This window comes from Prunus avium, chromosome 1 (genome assembly GCF_965620075.1).
Source record: "Prunus avium chromosome 1, drPruAviu1.hap1.1, whole genome shotgun sequence".
In the NCBI taxonomy this organism is placed as follows: Eukaryota; Viridiplantae; Streptophyta; class Magnoliopsida; order Rosales; family Rosaceae; genus Prunus; species Prunus avium.
The window spans coordinates 51,611,584-51,630,327 of record NC_142284.1 but is presented as its reverse complement, the minus strand read 5'-3'; the positions used below and the strand labels follow the sequence as shown (position 1 = coordinate 51,630,327).

The following is an 18,744-nucleotide window of genomic DNA, read 5'->3' as shown; positions in this document are numbered from 1 at the left end:
TATGGCTGCACTTATTTGACTGTTGCTTCGATCTAATCCCAAGTCCACACTATCCCTTTCTTATAATGCAGTGTTAAACTGAGAGGTCTTTAAATTTGATAGGGACAACTTAAAATCAGATCAAATTTCAATTTTAAATCATGTATTATTTTCATCTAATCAAGTGTTAACAGATAGTTTTTAACTCATCCGTGAAACACTAATTTATGACACGCGGCATACATTATCAGAAAAACATAGCAACAAAAAAGTACCAAGGCCTTGCCCAAGTTGGGTGGCTCCCAGATGAAATTATAAGCATGTGTTTTTTTTCTTTCTTCTCCCTTTTTCAAGGAAAATAATAATTCGCGCACACTCTCTCTCTCTCTCTCTCTCTCACAAACACACACCGCACGTATAGGCACATTGAGTATTTTGAGCTGAAATGCTGTCTTGGTCATGTGTCACAGTGTCATGTCTATGTGACCGGCCACATATTCCACCTACACGGTTGTTACTTGTTTTTGAACATCTCTATATTTTTCTATTTTGAGTGTAGAATTTGAGACAAGGAATCTTCCCACCCAACCATTTTCCTTTTATTGCATGTGCTCTATACTCGATATTGGGTCTCCAAAAGAGGAGATGATTGGAAGAAAATAATTTGCTATATATCTCCACACACAAGTACTCTGGTCTGCAACTGATTTTTCCTTGGGGTTCATTCTTACATGCTGTTTTCCAAGTTTCTCTTGAGGCTTTTGTTGCATGCTTTGGAAATGGGTCAGTTGTATCATAAGAGAAGCTATGTTGCATCTGAAGACAAGAAGCTGGAGCTGAGGCTTGGTCCTCCAGGAGAAGACCAGTCTCTTCTCTCTCTTGGTTGCATCATCATCAACAACAATATTTCTCATGAACCCAAAAGAGTCTGCCATGAAATTTTTAAAGAGAAAAAAGAAGAGAGAGAGAGCAAGTGGTTGACAAACTCTGCTCCCAGCAGTCAGTGCCAGCAAAACCCTAAGCCTTCCCATTTTCAGTGCCCAATGATTTCCAAACCCTGCAACCCTGGAGTGGCAGAGTTCCACAACTCAGATAAGAAGGCATGTTCAGATCCTGCTATTGCTTCAGAGTTTACAAATCCTGCTGCAGCTCATGGCTCTGATCAGAAAAGGTACTCTCAGCTTTTCTTGCTTTATTTGCTTCAATTAACCATAATTTAGATTAAGTACATACAACCACCTACTTAATTTAGATTAAAATCTTTCTGTTGAGTTAATTGAGTGTTTTAATAGAAATGTTTCAGTAAAAGCCATGTTCATATAAATATATTTCTTTTGCTTTGCTTAATTCCAGTAAAACCAGAATTGCACAAGCTGCAGTTGTAGGGTGGCCTCCAGTCCGTTCATCCAGGAAAAATCTTGCAAGCTGCAAATCAAGCTTTTCGAAGCCCCTGAATTCGGAGTCACCAAATGAAATTCTGCAGGAGGGGAGCAGTGGAAAATCTGATACTAATTCCAAGCCTCATATGTTTGTAAAGATCAACATGGAAGGGGTTCCCATTGGAAGAAAAATCAACCTCAAAGCCTATGACAGTTATGAGAAACTCTCCCTTGCCATAGATGAACTCTTCCAAGGTCTTCTTGCAGGTTAAATTCATTTCAACAAACTCAGGCATCATGGAAAATTATTTTGCATTTTATTTTGGTTTACATAAGCAATTTATTAAATTTTTTTTTCTTTCAATTTTTAGCTCAAAGGGTTTGTTCTGATGTGGAAAAAGAAGACAAGAAGGGAGAGACCAAATCAATAACTCATGGCAATGGGGAATATACTCTGCTCTATGAGGATCATGAAGGAGACAGGATGCTTGTTGGTGATGTCCCATGGAAGTAAGCATTCATAAAATTATTGTGTACCTTGTAAAATTATAGCTGTTGCTGGATATTTATTTTGTGATCTATGGTTCTCATTTTATTCTATTTAATTTATAATTGCAGCATGTTTGTATCCACTGCAAAAAGGCTGCGCGTGCTGAAGAGCTCAGAGCTTTCCACTCTAAAACGTGAGCTTACTTTTTTGTATCTCATAATTATTATTTTTGTTTATTTTTGTTCTAAGTGTCAAATTAGTTTTCATGGTTAGAGCCTTTTTAGATTTATAGTTTGTAATGGAAGTTTGCCTGTTTTCAGTTAGCAGCAGTCAACATGAAAAGACACCACTTGATACTCCAATGGAAGTTGGGAAATGAGGCAGTTATTGAGGGGAGAGATTAAATCCCATATGATATAATGGCATGAAGCTCTGCATAATTAAGGGGTTCCCCATTAAGTTTTATCTTTTTATTTCTAGTTAATGGCCTAATTAAATCTTGTATATTAAGGGTTTTTGAAGATCACTGTAATTTGAATTTGTGTTTTCTGTATCTCCTTTTTCTTGTTGAAATATCAGGTTTATAGCCTTTTGGGATTCGTAAATAAGTTTGTTCATAAGTCATGCTATAACTCTTGAAAACCCCCCTCCCCCAAAAAAAAGCAACAAACAAAGAAGAAGATTGCCACTACACAGGACTCAATAGTGTAGTGGTTTGAAGTAATTGTCCTCCTAATATTATGGATTCGAGTCCTAACATTTGTGTAGTGTGTGTGTGAGTTTAGTATATTATCGTCCCTCTCAATAAGAAAAGTCCTTAACATAAAAAGAAAGAAAAAAGAAGATTGCCACTCTCTGTCACCTGCAATTAAACAATGTTTGTTTCAAGTGGCTTAGCAGGCTAGGTTGGGCTTAATCAAACATTAATCTACTTCTGCATTGAGCCTATTGTTAACTTGAATTCTGACATGTTTATTAACGTGAAATTGGAGATTTTTTTTCCATGTTGAGATGAACTGGATTAAATACTGTGAGTTCTTCCTAGCGTTCAGTAACACTTTGGGAATGAAAACCCACCACAAGGGATCTACTTAAGATCAAGAATGAGACTCCTTAGGGAAGGTGATATTGGTATTATGGGAGAAGTGGTCAATTAGGAGTTCAATGAGAATGATTCATTCTTATTCCTTCTTATTCCGACTCTTTCGTACTCTCATTCATTCTCGTTTCGATTTAGGACAACTTGGCTGTTCTCTGTCTGGGGCCTATGGGCTTGCTGCTCTGTTTTCCACTGTTTGGGCCTCGCTCTGTTTTTCCTCTGTTTGGACCTTGCTTTGTTTTTCCTCTGTTTTGATCATCTACTAGTTGGGCCTGGGTTCTTTTCTTGGCCGAGTAGTAGCTAGCCTACTTAAGTTTGGGCATGTTGTGTGGCTGATAGAAAGATGGGGCTAGGAGCAGAAAATGCCAATGGGGAATTAATGGTTGCCATGGCTAAACCGTTAAGTGGGTGTCTTTCCCCTAAGGCTTTTGAAGGTTGTCAAATGGCAATTGATGCATGATTCACTAGGATGATTATTGAAAGTGATTGCTTGGAGGTGATTAACGCCATAAATCGAACTGAATTTGACATGAGCATGGAAGGAGAGTTGATAGAGGAATTGAAAGAGTTACTCTGTCATTTCGTATTCGTATTTGTGCAACACCAACCTCGTACATGTAATTTTGTGGCATACCAATGAGCCAAATTTGCTTTATCTTGTAATGAGATATGTTACTAGATGGAAGAGGGGCCTAGCTCGCTTCACTCTTACCTTCCGAATGATTTGCGTTCTTTACATTCTATTGATGAATAAAGTCATTGGCCTTTGGCCTTTAATAAAATAAAATAAAAATGCGCTCAAGCAGTTAAGAATATACTCCTGCACCCGAGATTATGTGTTTGAATTTAACTTCTTCAATATCGCTTATATAAAATAAATAAAAAATTAGTGGTCCGAAACAGCAAAGAATTGTAAAATGTGGTAAAACTGCACAGAGACAGAATTTAGTGGCCCTACATGTGACTTTGATAAGGCTCAGCGACAATCGAACTGTTTTCTCCATCTAGCCACCAAGGAGACATGAAATTTATGAAATCATTTCATGCATGCAAACACAGCAGCAGAACCATGGTTGTTAATGACTCTGCTCTAATAACACGATGCCACATCAGATCAGATGATTAAAAAAGATAAGAGAGGGATGGGAATTTGCATCTGTCCATAAAAGAAGGGCAAAAACCATTCAACATTGTTGGGATTGGGAGAGTGGGGGAGGGTTTTGTGGTCTCGGAGATAATCATATCATTTTCCACAGACTTTTGTTTTTTTAGCTGCTGATCAAATTAACTTGGCTTACTTAGGCTTTGTTTAATTTGATTTGTTGTTTTTTTCAGCTCCTGAGGGGGACTTGCTGAAATTAAATGTTGATGGGGCATGATGTTGTGTGGCTGATAGAAAGATGGGGCTAGGAGCAGTAGTCCGAAATGCCAATGGGGAATTAATGGGTGCCATGGCTAAACCGTTAAGTGGGTGTCTTTCCCCGAAGGCTTTTGAAGGTTGTCAAATGGCAATTGATGCAGGATTCACAAGGATAATTATTGAAAGTGATTGCTTGGAGGTGATTAACACCATAAATCTAACTGAATTTGACATGAGCATGGAAGGAGAGTTGATAGAGGAACTGAAAGAGTTACTCTGTCGTTTCGTATTCGTATATGCGCAACACCAACCTCGTACATGTAATTTTGTGGCTCACCAATTAGCCAAATTTGCTTTATCTTGTAATGAGATATTTTACTGGATGGAAGAGGGGCCTAACTCGCTTCACTCTTACCTTCAAAATGATTTGCGTTCTTTATATTCTATTGATGAATAAAGTCATTGGCCTTTGGCATTTAATAAATTTTAAAAAAAAAAGCGCTCAAGTGGTTAAGAATATACTCCTGCACCCGAGATTATGTGTTTGAATTTAACTTCTTCAATATTGCTTATATAAAATAAAATAAAAATTAGTGGTCCGAAACAGCAAAGAATTGTAAAATGTGGTAAAACTGCACACAGACAGAATTTAGTGGCCTTGCATGTGTCTTTGATAAGGCTCAGCGACAATCGAACTGTTTTCTCCATCTAGCCACCAAGGAGACATGAAATTTATGAAATCATTTCATGCATGCAAACACAGCAGCAGAACCATGGTTGTTAATGACTTTGCTCTAATAACACGATGCCACATCAGATCAGATGATTAAAAGATAAGAGAGGAATGGGAATTTGCATCTGTCCATAAAAGAAGGGCAAAAACCATTCAACATTGTTGGGATTGGGAGAGTGGGGGAGGGTTTTGTGGTCTTGGAGATAATCATATCATTTTCCACGGACTTTTGTTTTTTTTAGCTGCTGATCAAATTAACTTGGCTTACTTAGGCTTTGTTTAATTTGATTTGTTGTCGTGAGGAAGAGGAAGAGCTGCCTAGCTAGCTAGCTAGGGCAACATGGCGAACACTGTGCTTGATCATCAAACTCAGAATCAGTTATGTGAGTCTGGTTCTGAATATCCTCCGAGAAACGTGGAAGATGGAGATGGAGAAGTAGATGATAAAAGAACTGGTATGTGCTCTCCTTAATTCTCCCTTTAACACACACGAAAGCTTTTATTTTATTTTTTTATTGTCTTTGGGCTGAGGAAGACTTGGGGAGACTTGGGGAGACTTAACTGATTATAATCATTATCTTATCTTATTTATCTCTAAAAAAAACTTTATTTAAAACAAAAAATCGTGTACAATGTAGTTCCTTTTTCCTTTTGGTGGAGCAGATGCTATATAAAATAGGAGCGTTATAAAAAAAATACAAAAGATAACAAGGAAATCATACGAAAAAAAAAACCTACGATATTAAAGATGTGACCAAAATATACAAATTTGGTGAAATTAATATATTTTCTTCATGCTCATGGACCAATTTGAACCATCTTCTCGGCATCGCATAGAAATTAATATCCTACGTCTTCTTGAATGAAACTTTTTTTTTGTCGTGTTCTTCTTTATTTTTCCTCTGGCCTTTGCGATGCAGCTATTGATATATGCAGCATACATAAGGGAAAAGGAAGACACAAGCCTCAAAAGAAAAAAAAGAAAAAGCAATGCGTTTTGGCAATATTATTTTTGATCTGGAAAATGGTAGTTAGTGGACTACGACTCACTGTTTACAGAAAACTCTCTCCAAGAGGTCCTTTACAAGACTTGAACCCCTGACCTCCCTAAGGATGATACTCAAAGGCATTATCGAACTTGTGGACCTAGTCAGCTTTTATCCACTAGACCAAACCCCTTGGGTGTTTTGGCAATATTTTGAAAAGCAAAATTATGGACTTATATGAACTCAGAAAAGAGAAAAATGAAAAACAAAACATGTTGCAGATGAAATAAGTAATATTTATTCATTTTTTTCCCTTATGTTTATGTATATATTTGCAGGGACTGTGTGGACTGCATGTGCACATATAATCACAACATCAATAGGTGCTGGGGTGCTTTCTCTGGCATGGGCAATGTCTCAGCTTGGTTGGGTTGCTGGCATTTGCACTATGTTGTTTTGCTCCTTAGCTGCCCTTTATGCTGCCACTCTCTTAGCAGATTGCTATAGATTTCCAGACCCAGTTACAGGCAACAGAAATTACTCTTACATGGAAGCTGTCAAAGCCAATTTAGGTAACTCATTTCGGGTATATTGCTCGCTCTTATTTTCCAATGGTCAATTTTTGTTGATAGATTTTATGTTTTTATTTCGTTAATGTATAAAGGTGGAACAATATTTTACAAATTCTGTGGATGGATGGTGTATTTAAATCTCGCTACAATTGGAGTCGGCTTCACCATCACCACAGCAAAAAGCATGGTGTAAGTTCATTTTCTTGGAACAAAGTGATGAGAAATATCGCTGTGTCAATATATATGATGCATTATAATTAATTCGAGTTCTTGTGTGCATTTGAGTACTTAGGGCTATACAGAAATCGCATTGCCATCGCAAAAATGGGGGTGATGCCCCATGCATGTTTTCCAATATTCCACACGTGGTTGCATTTGGAATTGTTGAAATTCTTTTATCTCAACTCTCAAACTTTCACAAGATCTCTTGGCTCTCAAAGCTTGCAGCAATTACGTCTTTTGGGTATGCCTTTATCGGAATTGGACTTTCCCTTTCAAAAATCATAACGGGTAAGTTGTCCATCCACAAAATGTTGAAACCAATCTCCCCAAAATGAAAAATGGACACCAGAAAATAAAATTATAATAAAAATTTTGCTTGAGCAGGGCATGGAGGAAAACCCACTGTTGCAGGAGTGGACCTATCTTCATCTGAGAAAATTTGGAGGATGTTTGTAGCAGCTGGAGATATTGCATTTGCTTGCTCATATGCTCTGGTGCTTTTTGATATCCAAGTAAGACATGCCAATTTGCCAAGTCAATTCTTGCCTTTTCTTCTATTGAAAATAGAGAGGCTTTTCTATTTTGTTTTAGCTTAAACATTGCATGCATTTGAATTTTTTATTATTTTTTTATCAGGACACACTAAAATCATCGCAACCAGAAAACAAAGTGATGAAAAAGGCTGTCTCAATTGGGGGTTTGGTTATGATCATAGTGTTCTTGATGTGTGGTTCCTTGGGTTATGCTGCCTTTGGAGATAAGACCCCGGAAAATCTTCTAGCTGGTTTTGGAGATGATATGGCCTTCTGGCTAGTTGATATGGCCAATGTTTTCATTGTGGTGCACATAGTTGGTGCATATCAGGTGCATAAGATTTTCTTCTAGTAGATAGTCGGACATGTTTTGTTTTTAGACTGTCAATCCAAACTATCGATTAGGTGGAATCCTGTTTTAGTACATAGTCTAGACAGACAATTTAACAACATAACGTACAAAACTGCTATTGAACAAATCTAACGTATATTGTTATTCCTACAGGTACTTTGCCAACCGGTGTTCCGAATTGTTGAAATATTAGCTAGAAGGAGGTGGAAAAGGTCTAAGTTCATAAACAGAGAGACCCCAGTTAGAATTGGGAAGATGAGTTTCAACATCAACATGTTCAGGCTGTCATGGAGGACAGCCTATGGGGTGGTAGTCACATTTGTTGCCATTGCTCTGCCTTTCTTCTCAGACATGCTTGCCCTTCTTGGAGCCATTGGCTACTGGCCACTTATAATCTACATCCCATTGGAGATGCACATTGAGCAAAAGAAGATTGGGAAGCTAACAATTCGATGGTTTGGGCTCCACTTGTTGAGCTTTCTGTGCTTGCTTCTTTCCTTGGCTGCAGCATCTGGTGCCATTCATGGTATTTATAAGAGCCTCAATACTTACAAGCTCTTCCAATATAAAGAGTGAAGTGAAGCCAAAATTAAACTAGGCTTGCTTGATGAGCTTGTAGACAATGATTTATTGGGTGGTTGATTTATGGGTGGATCATGGAACTCTAATCTTTATTTAAAAAGTTGAATTTCAATGTCCCTTTCTTTATATCTCTCTCCTCTTTTGATAAGTGACATGAGAAGAGAGATATAAGAAGGAGGCAATGAAACAGGTGTATGAAAGTTTTTCTCCACCATTTATGGGTTTGTCATTTTCATTGGTTACAATTAGGTAAAAGTGTTATGGAAAAAATAGAATCAATAAATGGTAGCTTTTGCCTTTCAAATAATGATTTACACCACCTTGCCTTAATCTCTTCAAGCTCATATTCATACCATTGCCAACTACCCATAAAATTAAGAAGTATAATTAGTTAAGCTACTGTTGGCTATTAATTTTTTTTCCGGACCACTTTAAATATTTTTTATATATAACATATATATATTCCTTTATTTCCAATGATCCTTGCTGATGTAGAAATTTCGATCAACAAGTGACTTTACGTGGTTGTTGTTCTGTCAGTCTTTGGGCTTGTTGCTCTGTTTACTCTGTTTGGGCCTTGCTCTGTTTTTGACCCTCTGCTCTTTGGACCTGGTTTCTATTTCTTGGCCGAGTGGCATGCTTAGGCTTGTTAAGGTTCGAGATTCGGGAGAGTGGTTTCGAACTTCTGCCCACATGAGTGAAGATAGAAGGGCGCAACTGAGCTATCTATATCCACTTGCAAATAACTTTCTATTAACAAGTAACAACTCAATTACAACATGACCAATCCAACACTGACCCAAGCTTATAAACTGGTTAGCTGGCCTAAGCAGCCACTAACTAACTAATCAATCTTGGCGCCAATCAAACTATTTTTTTAACTAATTATCAACTCAGCTCCACCACTAATCAATTACAATATATAATTAAAAAAACAGTTAACATATTCGGATCACCGATTTGGATGGAGGAATTTGAATTTAACAAAAATGCTAAATTTACTACAAAAATAAAAATCACATTACATTGGATGTATTTGAAATGAAGATATGCAAGGAATCATTTGAAATTCATTTGTTTTCTCCGTTTCTTTATTATTCAAATCCTCACATATATGAATTATAATAGTTTAAGGGCCAGTTTGGCATTGATGTGCTATGAAAATAATTGCTGTCAGATTTACTGTGAGAGAAAGCAGTTTGACATTTGGTGAACTTTTTGTTAAAAGTGTTGTTGGTACCGATTCCGGTATAATCAGAAAATAAAAGCACCTCATTAGCTGTTTTCTCTTATAGTTTTCTCTCACATCAATTTTTAATAATAAGTGATTTTCTCATAGTTTACCAAATATGCTGGGCTTCTCAATTTTTTTAAAAAATCACTTATTACCCTAAATAAGCAATGCCAAACGGACACTAAATAGTCTTACTTTATAATGTCATTTAAGTCCATAAATTTGTAATGATCTAAGCAACTTTTCATAACTTACTCTATAAGTCATACTTTGTCAATTTTTTTTCTTCCTAAAATATCCTCATTAATATTTGGTGTGATATAGGAAGGAAAATACTTTTTTTTTCTCCAACTCTTAAGAGTAATTTAATGCTATTTTGTTTCTTTTATTACACTTTGGACTGTTCTTTTTGCCGTGAGATTTGGAAATTGCTTCTTCTGGTTAGTTTTCTTCTCTCTCTCACTTCTTACATGTGTCTAGTAAGTCTGAGCGTTACAATTACGCCTTTCTCCATCTGGCCACCATGGAGAGATGAAATTTATGATTCCATGCATTAAAAAAGAGCAAAAGTAGGGTTGTTAATCACTTTTGATCGAATAACACGATGCCACGCCAGCTAATCAAAATATAAGAGGGGGGGGGGGGGGGGGCTAATTAGGCTTTGCATCTGTTCATGAAAGAATACAAGGTAGTGTAGCATTGTGCCATTTTTGGGAGAGTGGCGGTTTTGTGGGTCTTGGCTTAATTAGCTTTGCGACGAAGACGAAGAGGTGCCTAGCTATCTAGAGCAAACATGGTGATCACTGTGCTTGATCATGAGTTTCAGAATGAATTATGTGAAAGTGGCTCTGAATATCCTCCCAAAAAGGTGGAAGATGGAGAAGTAGATGATGATGGCAAGCCAAAAAGAACTGGTATGTACTCTCTTTCACAACATGAGCTTGAAGATTATATGATTTTTCTCCAGTTTCACAACATGGGTTTTCAGTTCAACTCAAGTTCTTTCTCCTTCTAATGTAGCAAAAATTCCAAACTTGGTTACATTCTTTTTCCTCTTTTCAAGTTTGACTTGTTCTTTTTCTTTTCTTCACTATATTCCTTTGTTATCTTAAAAAAAAGCTTGGAATGTAGCCATTAATGTTATCTTCAAAAGCTTGGAATCCTTTGGCTTTGGGATACAGCTACTAATGCATAAAGAACAGATAGACACAAGCCAAAAACCAAAACAAACCTATAAAAAAAAAAACCATTGCGTTCTTGCAATATTTTGAAAAGAAAATTATACAATTCGCCTTGAGATGGTTCGAAAATTAAGCAAAGTTAGTGTTAGAGACTCTTCGTATTCATGACAGTACAGCAAATTAATGAGATTTCCGTTACAATTGTTAATACCCATAATTGCCTTGTTGTCTGTTACAGTTCGGCTATAACTCCCAGACCATTGCAGCTTGTATAAAATCCATGTAATAGTGTTTATTCAGATATGAAAAGAATCTGTTTCTACAGTTAGGATGGAATTATATGAATCTTGAAAAACAAAATATCTTTAGACATACATAGGGTTTAGGGTTTAACATGTTGCAGATGAAATAATTAATATTTTCTCTTCTTTTTTTTTTTCTCTAATATGTATATATGACATATATATATATATATGTATATGTATATATTATATATGTAGGGACAGTGTGGACTGCATGTGCACATATAATCACAACATCAATAGGTGCTGGGGTGCTTTCTCTGGCATGGGCAATGGCTCAACTTGGTTGGGTTGCTGGCATTTTCATTCTCTTATTTTGCACCTTTGCTGCCCTTTATGCTGCCACTCTCCTAACAGATTGCTATAGATTTCCAGACCCAGTTACAGGCAAGAGAAATTACTCTTACATGGAAGCTGTCAAATCCTATTTAGGTAACTCATTTCGTGTATGCACACTCTTATTTTTTGTTGATAGATTTTGTTTTATGTTATTTTATTTGCCTTTTCTTTTCATTTCCTTAATGTATAAGGTGGAAGAATGTACAAGTTCTGTGGATGGATGTTGTATTTAAATCTCGCTACAATCGGAGTCGGCTTTACCATCACTACAGCTAAAAGCATGGTGTAAGTCAATTTTCTCACAACAAAATGAAGAGAAATATCACTGTATCAATATTGTAATTCGAGTTCTCTTATATATGTGTTTATTTGAATGCTCAGGGCTATACAGAAATCGAATTGCCATCGAAAAAATGGTGGTGATGACCCATGCATGTTCTCCAATATTCCACACGTGGTTGGGTTTGGAATTGTTGAAATTCTCTTATCTCAACTCCCAAACTTTCACAAGCTCTCTTGGCTCTCAAAGCTTGCAGCAATTACGTCTTTTGGTTATGCCTCGATCGGAGTTGGACTTTCCCTTTCAAAAATCATAACGGGTAAGTTCTCCATCAACAAAATGTTAAAACCCATCTCCCGAAAATGAAAAATGGAAACTGAAAAAATAAATAAAATTGCTTGAGCAGGGCATGGAGGAAAAACCTCTGTTGCAGGAGTGGACCCATCTTCATCTGATAAGATTTGGAGGATGTTTGCAGCAGCTGGAGATGTTGCATTTGCTTGTTCATATGTTCTGTTTTGTTTCAGTTTTATACATTGAATTTGATTTGTTTTGATTTAGGACACTCTCAAGTCATTGCCACCAGAGAACAAAGTGATGAAGAAGGCTGTCTCAATTGGGGGGTTAATTATGACAATATTCTTCATCATGTGTAGTACCTCGGGTTATGCTGCATTTGGTGACAAGACCCCAGAAAATCTGCTGGCTGGTTTTGGAGATGATATGGCGTTTTGGCTAGTTGATTTGGCCAATGTTTTTATTGTGGTGCACATAGTTGGTGCATATCAGGTATATATGATCAAGTTCATAACATTGTCATTTTCCAGATAATATGGCATGCTATGTTTTTATTTTGTCAATCTAAACCGTCAATTACGTAGAATCTTATTTCGATACGTGACATTGACAGTTTGGCAACATAATATGCAAGACTGCTATTGTACAAATGTAACATGCCATGTTATTATCATGAGCAGGTACTTTGCCAACCGGTGTTCCAAATTGTTGAATTACTGGCTAGAAGGAGGTGGCCCAAGTCCAAGTTCATAAATAGAGAGAACCCAATTAGAATTGGAAAGATCAGATTCAATATCAACATGTTTAGGCTGTCATGGCGAACAGCCTATGGGGTGGTGGTCACAATTGTTGCCATTGCTCTGCCTTTCTTCTCAGACATGCTTGCCCTCCTTGGAGCCATTGGCTACTGGCCACTTATAGTCTACATCCCACTGGAGATGCACATTGTGCAGAAAAAGATTGGGAAGCTAACAATTCGATGGTTTGGGCTCCACTTGTTGAGCTTTCTGTGCTTCCTTATTTCCTTGGCTGCAGCATCTGGTGCCATTCATGGTCTTTACAAGGGCCTCAATGCTTACAAGCTCTTCCAATTTAAAGAGTGAACTGAACCCAAATTAGTATGCTTATTATTCTAAATAAAAATATGGATCTAATTATGTAACAAAACCATCCGTGACCAATCTTAGACTTAGCCACCTACAACTCGTGGCCAATGGATATCCCATTATCCAAAAGAAGGGTAATTTGGTCCTCTCATTCAAATCACTCTTCTTTTGTGTTTTTTTTTTCCTCTCACTTTTTTGGGTCAGAGTTTTTCCTCTCACTTTTTTTAGACTTTTCAAACTTCAAAGTAGAAGACTAGGGCACTTGAATTTTTATTTTATTTTATAAATTCATAGTTCTGTCTCAGTGTTGGAGAAATTCTTGGCCACCTACCATGGATTAAAGTCGAACCACTTTCATCCTCGTTATATTATATAGTCTACAGAATAATGTGGAAGTCCACTTAACTACATAAATCTAAAAATCTTTTGGAGCATGCAATAGTGAGGCCTGTATTAATGGAGGAGCATTACCTCAAATACGAGCACAAAATAAAACCAAGTGCTCTGGTCTAAGATTTTGCCCATAACTTGACAAAACCAGGCAATTGAAGGTGATGATGTAATTTTGCAACCAAATATGTAATGTTTAAATACAAGGGAACCTGTATATATGATGCTCATCATTCTTTGTCTTACTTCACCAACTAAATTCAAGTGTCCCATTCCTTCTAGATGGCCCATGCATAATCACGCTTTTGCCGTTTTGTTCTAGAGTGAGTACATAGTCATGTTTAAGTTTTCTAAAGCATGCTTTTACTTACATTTTCAGCTATAGAAGAACATGGTTTTACTTAGAATAGAAAGAAAGAAAGAAAAAAAGGGGTCTTACAAAAGATACGATCTTCTGATTTCATATTAGTACTTATTATTATCACTTTAAACATAGTTAGCTTTTATATACATTGTTGACTTATTTCTTAACAGTTTAAACTCGGCTCGGCTCGACAGCTTAAGATTTTAGGTTTTAATTGTTGTTTAACATCAACTAGATCTTTATATTATTATTTAATTTATTTTTAATTCATGGTTGTGAAGTGATTGGTCCTGGATTTTTGCCACTCAAACTGTAAGGGAGTAGCATTCTAAGTTGTGAGTTGAATAGCAACAGTGTATAGGCGGCCTGGAAAATGAGCAGTGTTTTCAAAAGTTAGTCGTTATGAAGCTTTTTTAGACTATATCATGCATATAGTCAATGCCATGACCAAACCATCGTGATTTAATAGAGACACAAACCAACTATGAAATTTCTGCTCACCTGCCATTATCTTCCATGGCATATGTACTAATTTGACTTCTAAGTTAACGGAACGCAGACATTATTTGAATATTATTTTTCTACTTCACTAAATTAAAGGCTTGGATGGATAATTGGATATATAAATTACCCTATATAAGGTGGTCAAGTTATAAACATTGAATTATTTGGACGATCCAGATGTTGTGAAATGCGTGTAAATATGTAAACTCAAAATGCATAGGCTCGGGATCCTACAAGAAGTTGAGTGTTAAGAGAAAATGTCATCCTATTCCTATTTATAAAAATATTTTATATAAAAATTGAAAAATTAAAACCCATGTTGGTTTCCAAATTCACAAACACGCCCCTCACTGATTGATGGCTAATTGGATATTTTCATTAAAGATCGGGGCACAGTGTAACAAGAAAGACTCCGCTTCTAGAAGAAGCCCCATTAACTCAGAGAAATCTACGAGCAAGGACACACACTGGTTCTCTTTTTTAGGAAGGTTGTAAATCTAACGAGATAAAGATCACCACCCCTAGATTTTGATTTACTATTGGTTTTAAAAAATAAATAGAAAGTCCAACTTTTCGCTATATAGCAAATGTTTATTGTATTTCTCCCTAAATAAATGATCATTATCTCTCGTTGATCCGTGTCAAAATAAAACTCCATGCCGTTGCCATCTCACTTTCAGTGGCATAAGTTGTAATTTAGTGAAACGTTAGGGTCATTTTAACCCGCTGAAACGCATATAATCTCATGGCCCAAACCAACCAAGTTTGAATTGCCAGCCGTTACTTCTCCAACTTTTTCCCGGTAAAAACACAGAACCGGAGCAACGAACTCAACCACATGAAATGTCGAAAACACACCAATCACTCTCCGGCATCCCATCCTCCCTTCTCCTCCTCTTCATCCTCATCTCCCTGCCCTTCGAAGTAATTTCACAATCCACCGAGCAGTCGATCCTCCTCAAGCTCAAAGACCAATGGGGCAATCCGCAGTCCATCCATTCCTGGAACTCCTCATCCTCACCGTGCGATTGGCCAGAAGTCAACTGCACCAACGGCGCGGTCACCGGAATTTTCCTCCGCCAAAAAAACATCACGCAGAAAATTCCAGCGACCGTTTGCGACCTGTCGAGCCTCGCTGAGCTCCACCTCGCCTGGAATTTCATTCCAGGCGAGTTCCCCGACTCTCTCTATAACTGCTCGAAGCTCCAAGTCCTCGACCTCTCACAAAACTACTTTGTGGGCCGAATTCCGAACGACATCGACAGGATGTCGTCTCTCCGATACTTGGACCTTGGCGGGAACAACTTCTCCGGCGATATTCCGGCTGAAATTGGCCGGATGCCGGAGCTACAGACCCTTCGGCTTTATCTAAACTTGTTCAACGGCAGTGTTCCGAGTGAGATTGGGAACCTGTCGAATCTCGAGATATTTGACATGCCTTTTAATGGAAATTTGGTGCCTGCCCAAATCCCAGAAGACTTTGGAAAGTTGAAGAAGCTCAAGCGTTTATGGATGACGCAGACGAATTTGATTGGTGAGATTCCAGAAAGTTTTTCTGGTCTTTTGAGCCTTGAGACATTGAATCTTGCAAGAAACAATTTGGAAGGAAAAATTCCTGGTGGGTTGTTTCTGTTGAAGAATTTGAGCGAGTTGTTTCTTTTTCATAATAAATTGTCAGGGGAGATACCAAGTACTGTGGAGGCTTTGAATTTGGTTCAAATAGATCTCTCCATGAACAATTTGAGTGGTTTGATCCCACAAGATTTTGGCAAGTTAAAGAATCTGACTGTTCTGAACCTGTTTTCGAATCGATTAACGGGTGGGATACCAGAGAGTTTAGGCCTAATTCCGGAGCTGAAGAACTTTCGGGTTTTTATGAACCAGTTGAATGGGACTCTGCCACCGGAACTAGGCCTTCACTCCGAGCTCGAAGCATTTGAGGTCTCGGAGAATCAGCTGAGTGGTTCACTACCGGAACATCTATGCAACAGTGGCCTTTTGCAAGGAGCTATTGCATTCTCTAACAATCTCAATGGAGAGTTGCCTAAAGGGCTTGGAAATTGTGGTTCTTTGCGGACACTTCAGGTCTACAACAACCATTTTTCGGGTGAGGTTCCTCAGGGACTTTGGACTGGACTAAATCTGTCCAGTTTGATGTTGAGTAACAATTTGTTTTCGGGTCAGCTTCCCAGCAGCAATCTGGCTTGGAATCTATCTAGGCTGGAAATTAGCAACAACAGATTTTCTGGTGAAATCCCATTTCAAGTCTCTTCTTGGGAAAGTTTGGTTGTTTTTAAGGCTAGTGGGAATTTGTTTTCTGGGAAAATCCCAATAGAGTTGACCAGCCTTTCTCAGCTAAATACTCTGTTACTCGATGGCAATCGACTTTCAGGGGAATTACCATCGCGGATCATCTCATGGGGGTCCCTGGATACTTTGAATCTCTCAAGAAATGAGCTTTCAGGCCACATTCCAGCAGCTATTGGTTCTTTGCCCGACCTACTTTACTTGGACTTGTCAGGAAACCAATTCTCAGGTGAAATCCCAGCTGAGTTTGGCCACTTGAGGCTCAATTCCCTCAACTTGTCTTCCAACAAGCTTTCTGGGAAAATCCCAGATGTGTTTGCTAACCGTGCATATGAAGACAGTTTCTTGAATAATTCCAATCTATGCGCGGGTACCCCAATTCTAAATCTTCCCAGATGTTACACCAACATCAGTGACTCTCACAAGCTGTCCTCTAAATTCCTTGCCATGATTTTAGTGCTTTCTATTGCTGTGTCTCTAGTTACTGTTTTATTGACCTTTTTTATAGTCAGAGACTACCGGAGGAGAAAGCGCGGTCAAGACTTGGCAACATGGAAGCTCACCTCATTCCACCACAGATTGGATTTTACAGAGTTCATTGTGTTGGCCAATTTGACAGATAACAATCTCATTGGAAGTGGAGGATCAGGGAAAGTTTATCAGGTTAGTACTAACTGCCCGGGTGAATTCGTGGCGGTGAAAAGGATTTGGAATACCAGCAAATTGGATGAGAGGCTCGAGAAAGAATTCATTGCTGAGGTTGAGATACTGGGCACAATCCGGCATTCGAACATTGTTAAGTTGCTGTGCTGCATTTCCAGCGAGAATTCGAAGCTTCTTGTATACGAATACATGGTGAATCAGAGCCTGGATAAGTGGCTACATGGAAAGAAGAGAAGGTTAGCATCAGGCATGGGAGTGGTTCACCATGTTGTTTTGGACTGGCCAACCAGGTTGCAGATTGCAATAGGGGCTGCACAAGGCTTGTGCTACATGCACCATGACTGCTCTCCACCAATAATTCATAGAGATGTGAAGTCCAGCAATATCTTGTTGGATTCTGAATTCAAGGCTCGTATAGCAGATTTTGGGTTGGCCAAGATTTTGGCAAAGGATGGAGATCACCACACAATGTCTGCTATTGCAGGCTCCTTTGGCTACATGGCACCAGGTAGGAGCTTCCATATATTCCATTGCACTCTCTATAATCTCTTAAATTAGTTTGTTTTCATTCAATTTTTCCAGATATCACTTTGACATTGTATGACACTTGCATTGCAGAGTACGCTTACACAACGAAAATCAACGAGAAGATCGATGTTTACAGCTTTGGTGTTGTGCTCTTAGAACTAACAACCGGGAGAGAACCTAACAGTGGGGATGAACATACGAGCCTAGCAGAATGGGCATGGCGGGTATATAGCGAAGGAAAGACCATCACCGATACCCTCGATGAGGAGATAACGAAACCGTGCTACTTGGAAGAGATGGCTACTGTGCTGAAACTAGGGCTCATTTGTACTAGTACATTACCTTCAACTCGGCCTTCCATGAAGGAAGTTCTGCACATTCTTCGTGGGTATGGTCCCTCAGAAGGCTTTGAAGTGAAAAAGATGGGAAGTGACCTTGATGTTTCTCCCCTCCTTAGCAGTGCCACCTACCTTTCCAGTTACAAACGCTGTAAAAAGGCGGACGATAGCTTAGTTTACAGTGTGTGATGTACTAAAGAAATCTCATGTTAGTCATATGCGGCCAAACCACTGGTAAGGCTGGCATTTGACACCCCTTTAATGGAGAACTTTCCTATCACTGGTTGTATAGGGCCATGTGTCTATCTCTCTCATCACGCACGTGACTAGTTACGCAATGTAATAAGAGAAATAGATACATGCTTGTATAACCAATTACATGTAAGATTTTCTTCACATTACGAGACTGGGTTAGCCGTAGACTCGTTTAAAGATCAGTATAGCTTGCACATAGGTATCGACTACTCTTTTTGAAGATTCAGCTCCGTAAGACCATACGGGAAGTATTGCATACACTTTTGAAGTTACAAAGGCTTCTTAGACTATCAGCTCTGTCAGACCATACGGGAAGTATTGTATACAGTTTTGTCGTTGCTTTTTAGTCTCAATTTTGCAGTCGATGTT

The 18,744-nt window shown here is 38.2% G+C and overlaps 4 protein-coding genes and 1 pseudogene across 5 annotated transcripts; all 5 read left to right on the top strand.

Annotated features, from left to right (window-relative positions):
* The first annotated feature begins 558 nt into the window (after positions 1-558).
* LOC110761168 (auxin-responsive protein IAA26) lies at positions 559-2,456 on the top strand. Its single transcript, XM_021963584.2, has 5 exons — positions 559-1,150; positions 1,333-1,625; positions 1,730-1,868; positions 1,977-2,041; positions 2,169-2,456. The coding sequence occupies exons 1-5, from the start codon at positions 711-713 to the stop codon at positions 2,225-2,227; spliced, it is 996 nt and encodes a 331-aa protein (XP_021819276.1). The 5' UTR covers positions 559-710; the 3' UTR covers positions 2,228-2,456.
* Positions 2,457-5,205: 2,749 nt separating this feature from the next.
* LOC110761212 (amino acid permease 8-like) lies at positions 5,206-8,594 on the top strand. Its single transcript, XM_088254633.1, has 7 exons — positions 5,206-5,495; positions 6,365-6,598; positions 6,691-6,787; positions 6,891-7,108; positions 7,205-7,332; positions 7,457-7,684; positions 7,859-8,594. Exons 1-7 carry the CDS (start codon positions 5,381-5,383, stop codon positions 8,279-8,281), a joined length of 1,443 nt encoding a protein of 480 aa, XP_088110759.1. The 5' UTR covers positions 5,206-5,380; the 3' UTR covers positions 8,282-8,594.
* A 1,586-nt stretch (positions 8,595-10,180) lies between these two features.
* LOC110761184 (amino acid permease 8-like) lies at positions 10,181-13,299 on the top strand. Of its 2 annotated transcripts, none has more exons than XM_088254361.1 (6): positions 10,181-10,435; positions 11,203-11,436; positions 11,535-11,628; positions 11,725-11,942; positions 12,030-12,412; positions 12,601-13,299. In XM_088254361.1, the coding sequence occupies exons 1-5, from the start codon at positions 10,315-10,317 to the stop codon at positions 12,161-12,163; spliced, it is 801 nt and encodes a 266-aa protein (XP_088110487.1). In that variant the 5' UTR covers positions 10,181-10,314; the 3' UTR covers positions 12,164-12,412; positions 12,601-13,299. The 2 variants fall into 2 exon arrangements, with proteins under 2 accessions (XP_088110487.1, XP_088110490.1); XM_088254364.1 differs by having other exon boundaries at positions 10,182-10,435; positions 12,185-12,412.
* Positions 12,347-13,023, top strand: LOC148297989 (amino acid permease 6 pseudogene; annotated as a pseudogene).
* Positions 13,300-15,033: 1,734 nt separating the features above from the next.
* On the top strand, positions 15,034-18,540 carry LOC148297988 (uncharacterized). Its single transcript, XM_088246646.1, has 2 exons — positions 15,034-17,762; positions 17,873-18,540. The coding sequence occupies exons 1-2, from the start codon at positions 15,128-15,130 to the stop codon at positions 18,307-18,309; spliced, it is 3,072 nt and encodes a 1,023-aa protein (XP_088102772.1). The 5' UTR covers positions 15,034-15,127; the 3' UTR covers positions 18,310-18,540.
* Positions 18,541-18,744: the final 204 nt, after the last annotated feature.

Coding starts and splice junctions, on each gene's coding strand:
- LOC110761168 (XM_021963584.2), top strand. CDS start 711: ATGCTGTTTTCCAAGTTTCTCTTGAGGCTTTTGTTGCATGCTTTGGAA. Junction 1,626..1,729: donor CTTCCAAGGTCTTCTTGCAG/GTTAAATTCATT, acceptor TTCAATTTTTAG/CTCAAAGGGTTTGTTCTGAT. Junction 1,869..1,976: donor GTTGGTGATGTCCCATGGAA/GTAAGCATTCAT, acceptor TTATAATTGCAG/CATGTTTGTATCCACTGCAA.
- LOC110761212 (XM_088254633.1), top strand. CDS start 5,381: ATGGCGAACACTGTGCTTGATCATCAAACTCAGAATCAGTTATGTGAG. Junction 5,496..6,364: donor AGTAGATGATAAAAGAACTG/GTATGTGCTCTC, acceptor ATATATTTGCAG/GGACTGTGTGGACTGCATGT. Junction 7,685..7,858: donor ACATAGTTGGTGCATATCAG/GTGCATAAGATT, acceptor TTATTCCTACAG/GTACTTTGCCAACCGGTGTT.
- LOC110761184 (XM_088254361.1), top strand. CDS start 10,315: ATGGTGATCACTGTGCTTGATCATGAGTTTCAGAATGAATTATGTGAA. Junction 11,437..11,534: donor AGCTGTCAAATCCTATTTAG/GTAACTCATTTC, acceptor TTAATGTATAAG/GTGGAAGAATGTACAAGTTC. Junction 11,629..11,724: donor ACTACAGCTAAAAGCATGGT/GTAAGTCAATTT, acceptor TTGAATGCTCAG/GGCTATACAGAAATCGAATT.
- LOC148297988 (XM_088246646.1), top strand. CDS start 15,128: ATGTCGAAAACACACCAATCACTCTCCGGCATCCCATCCTCCCTTCTC. Junction 17,763..17,872: donor CTTTGGCTACATGGCACCAG/GTAGGAGCTTCC, acceptor CTTGCATTGCAG/AGTACGCTTACACAACGAAA.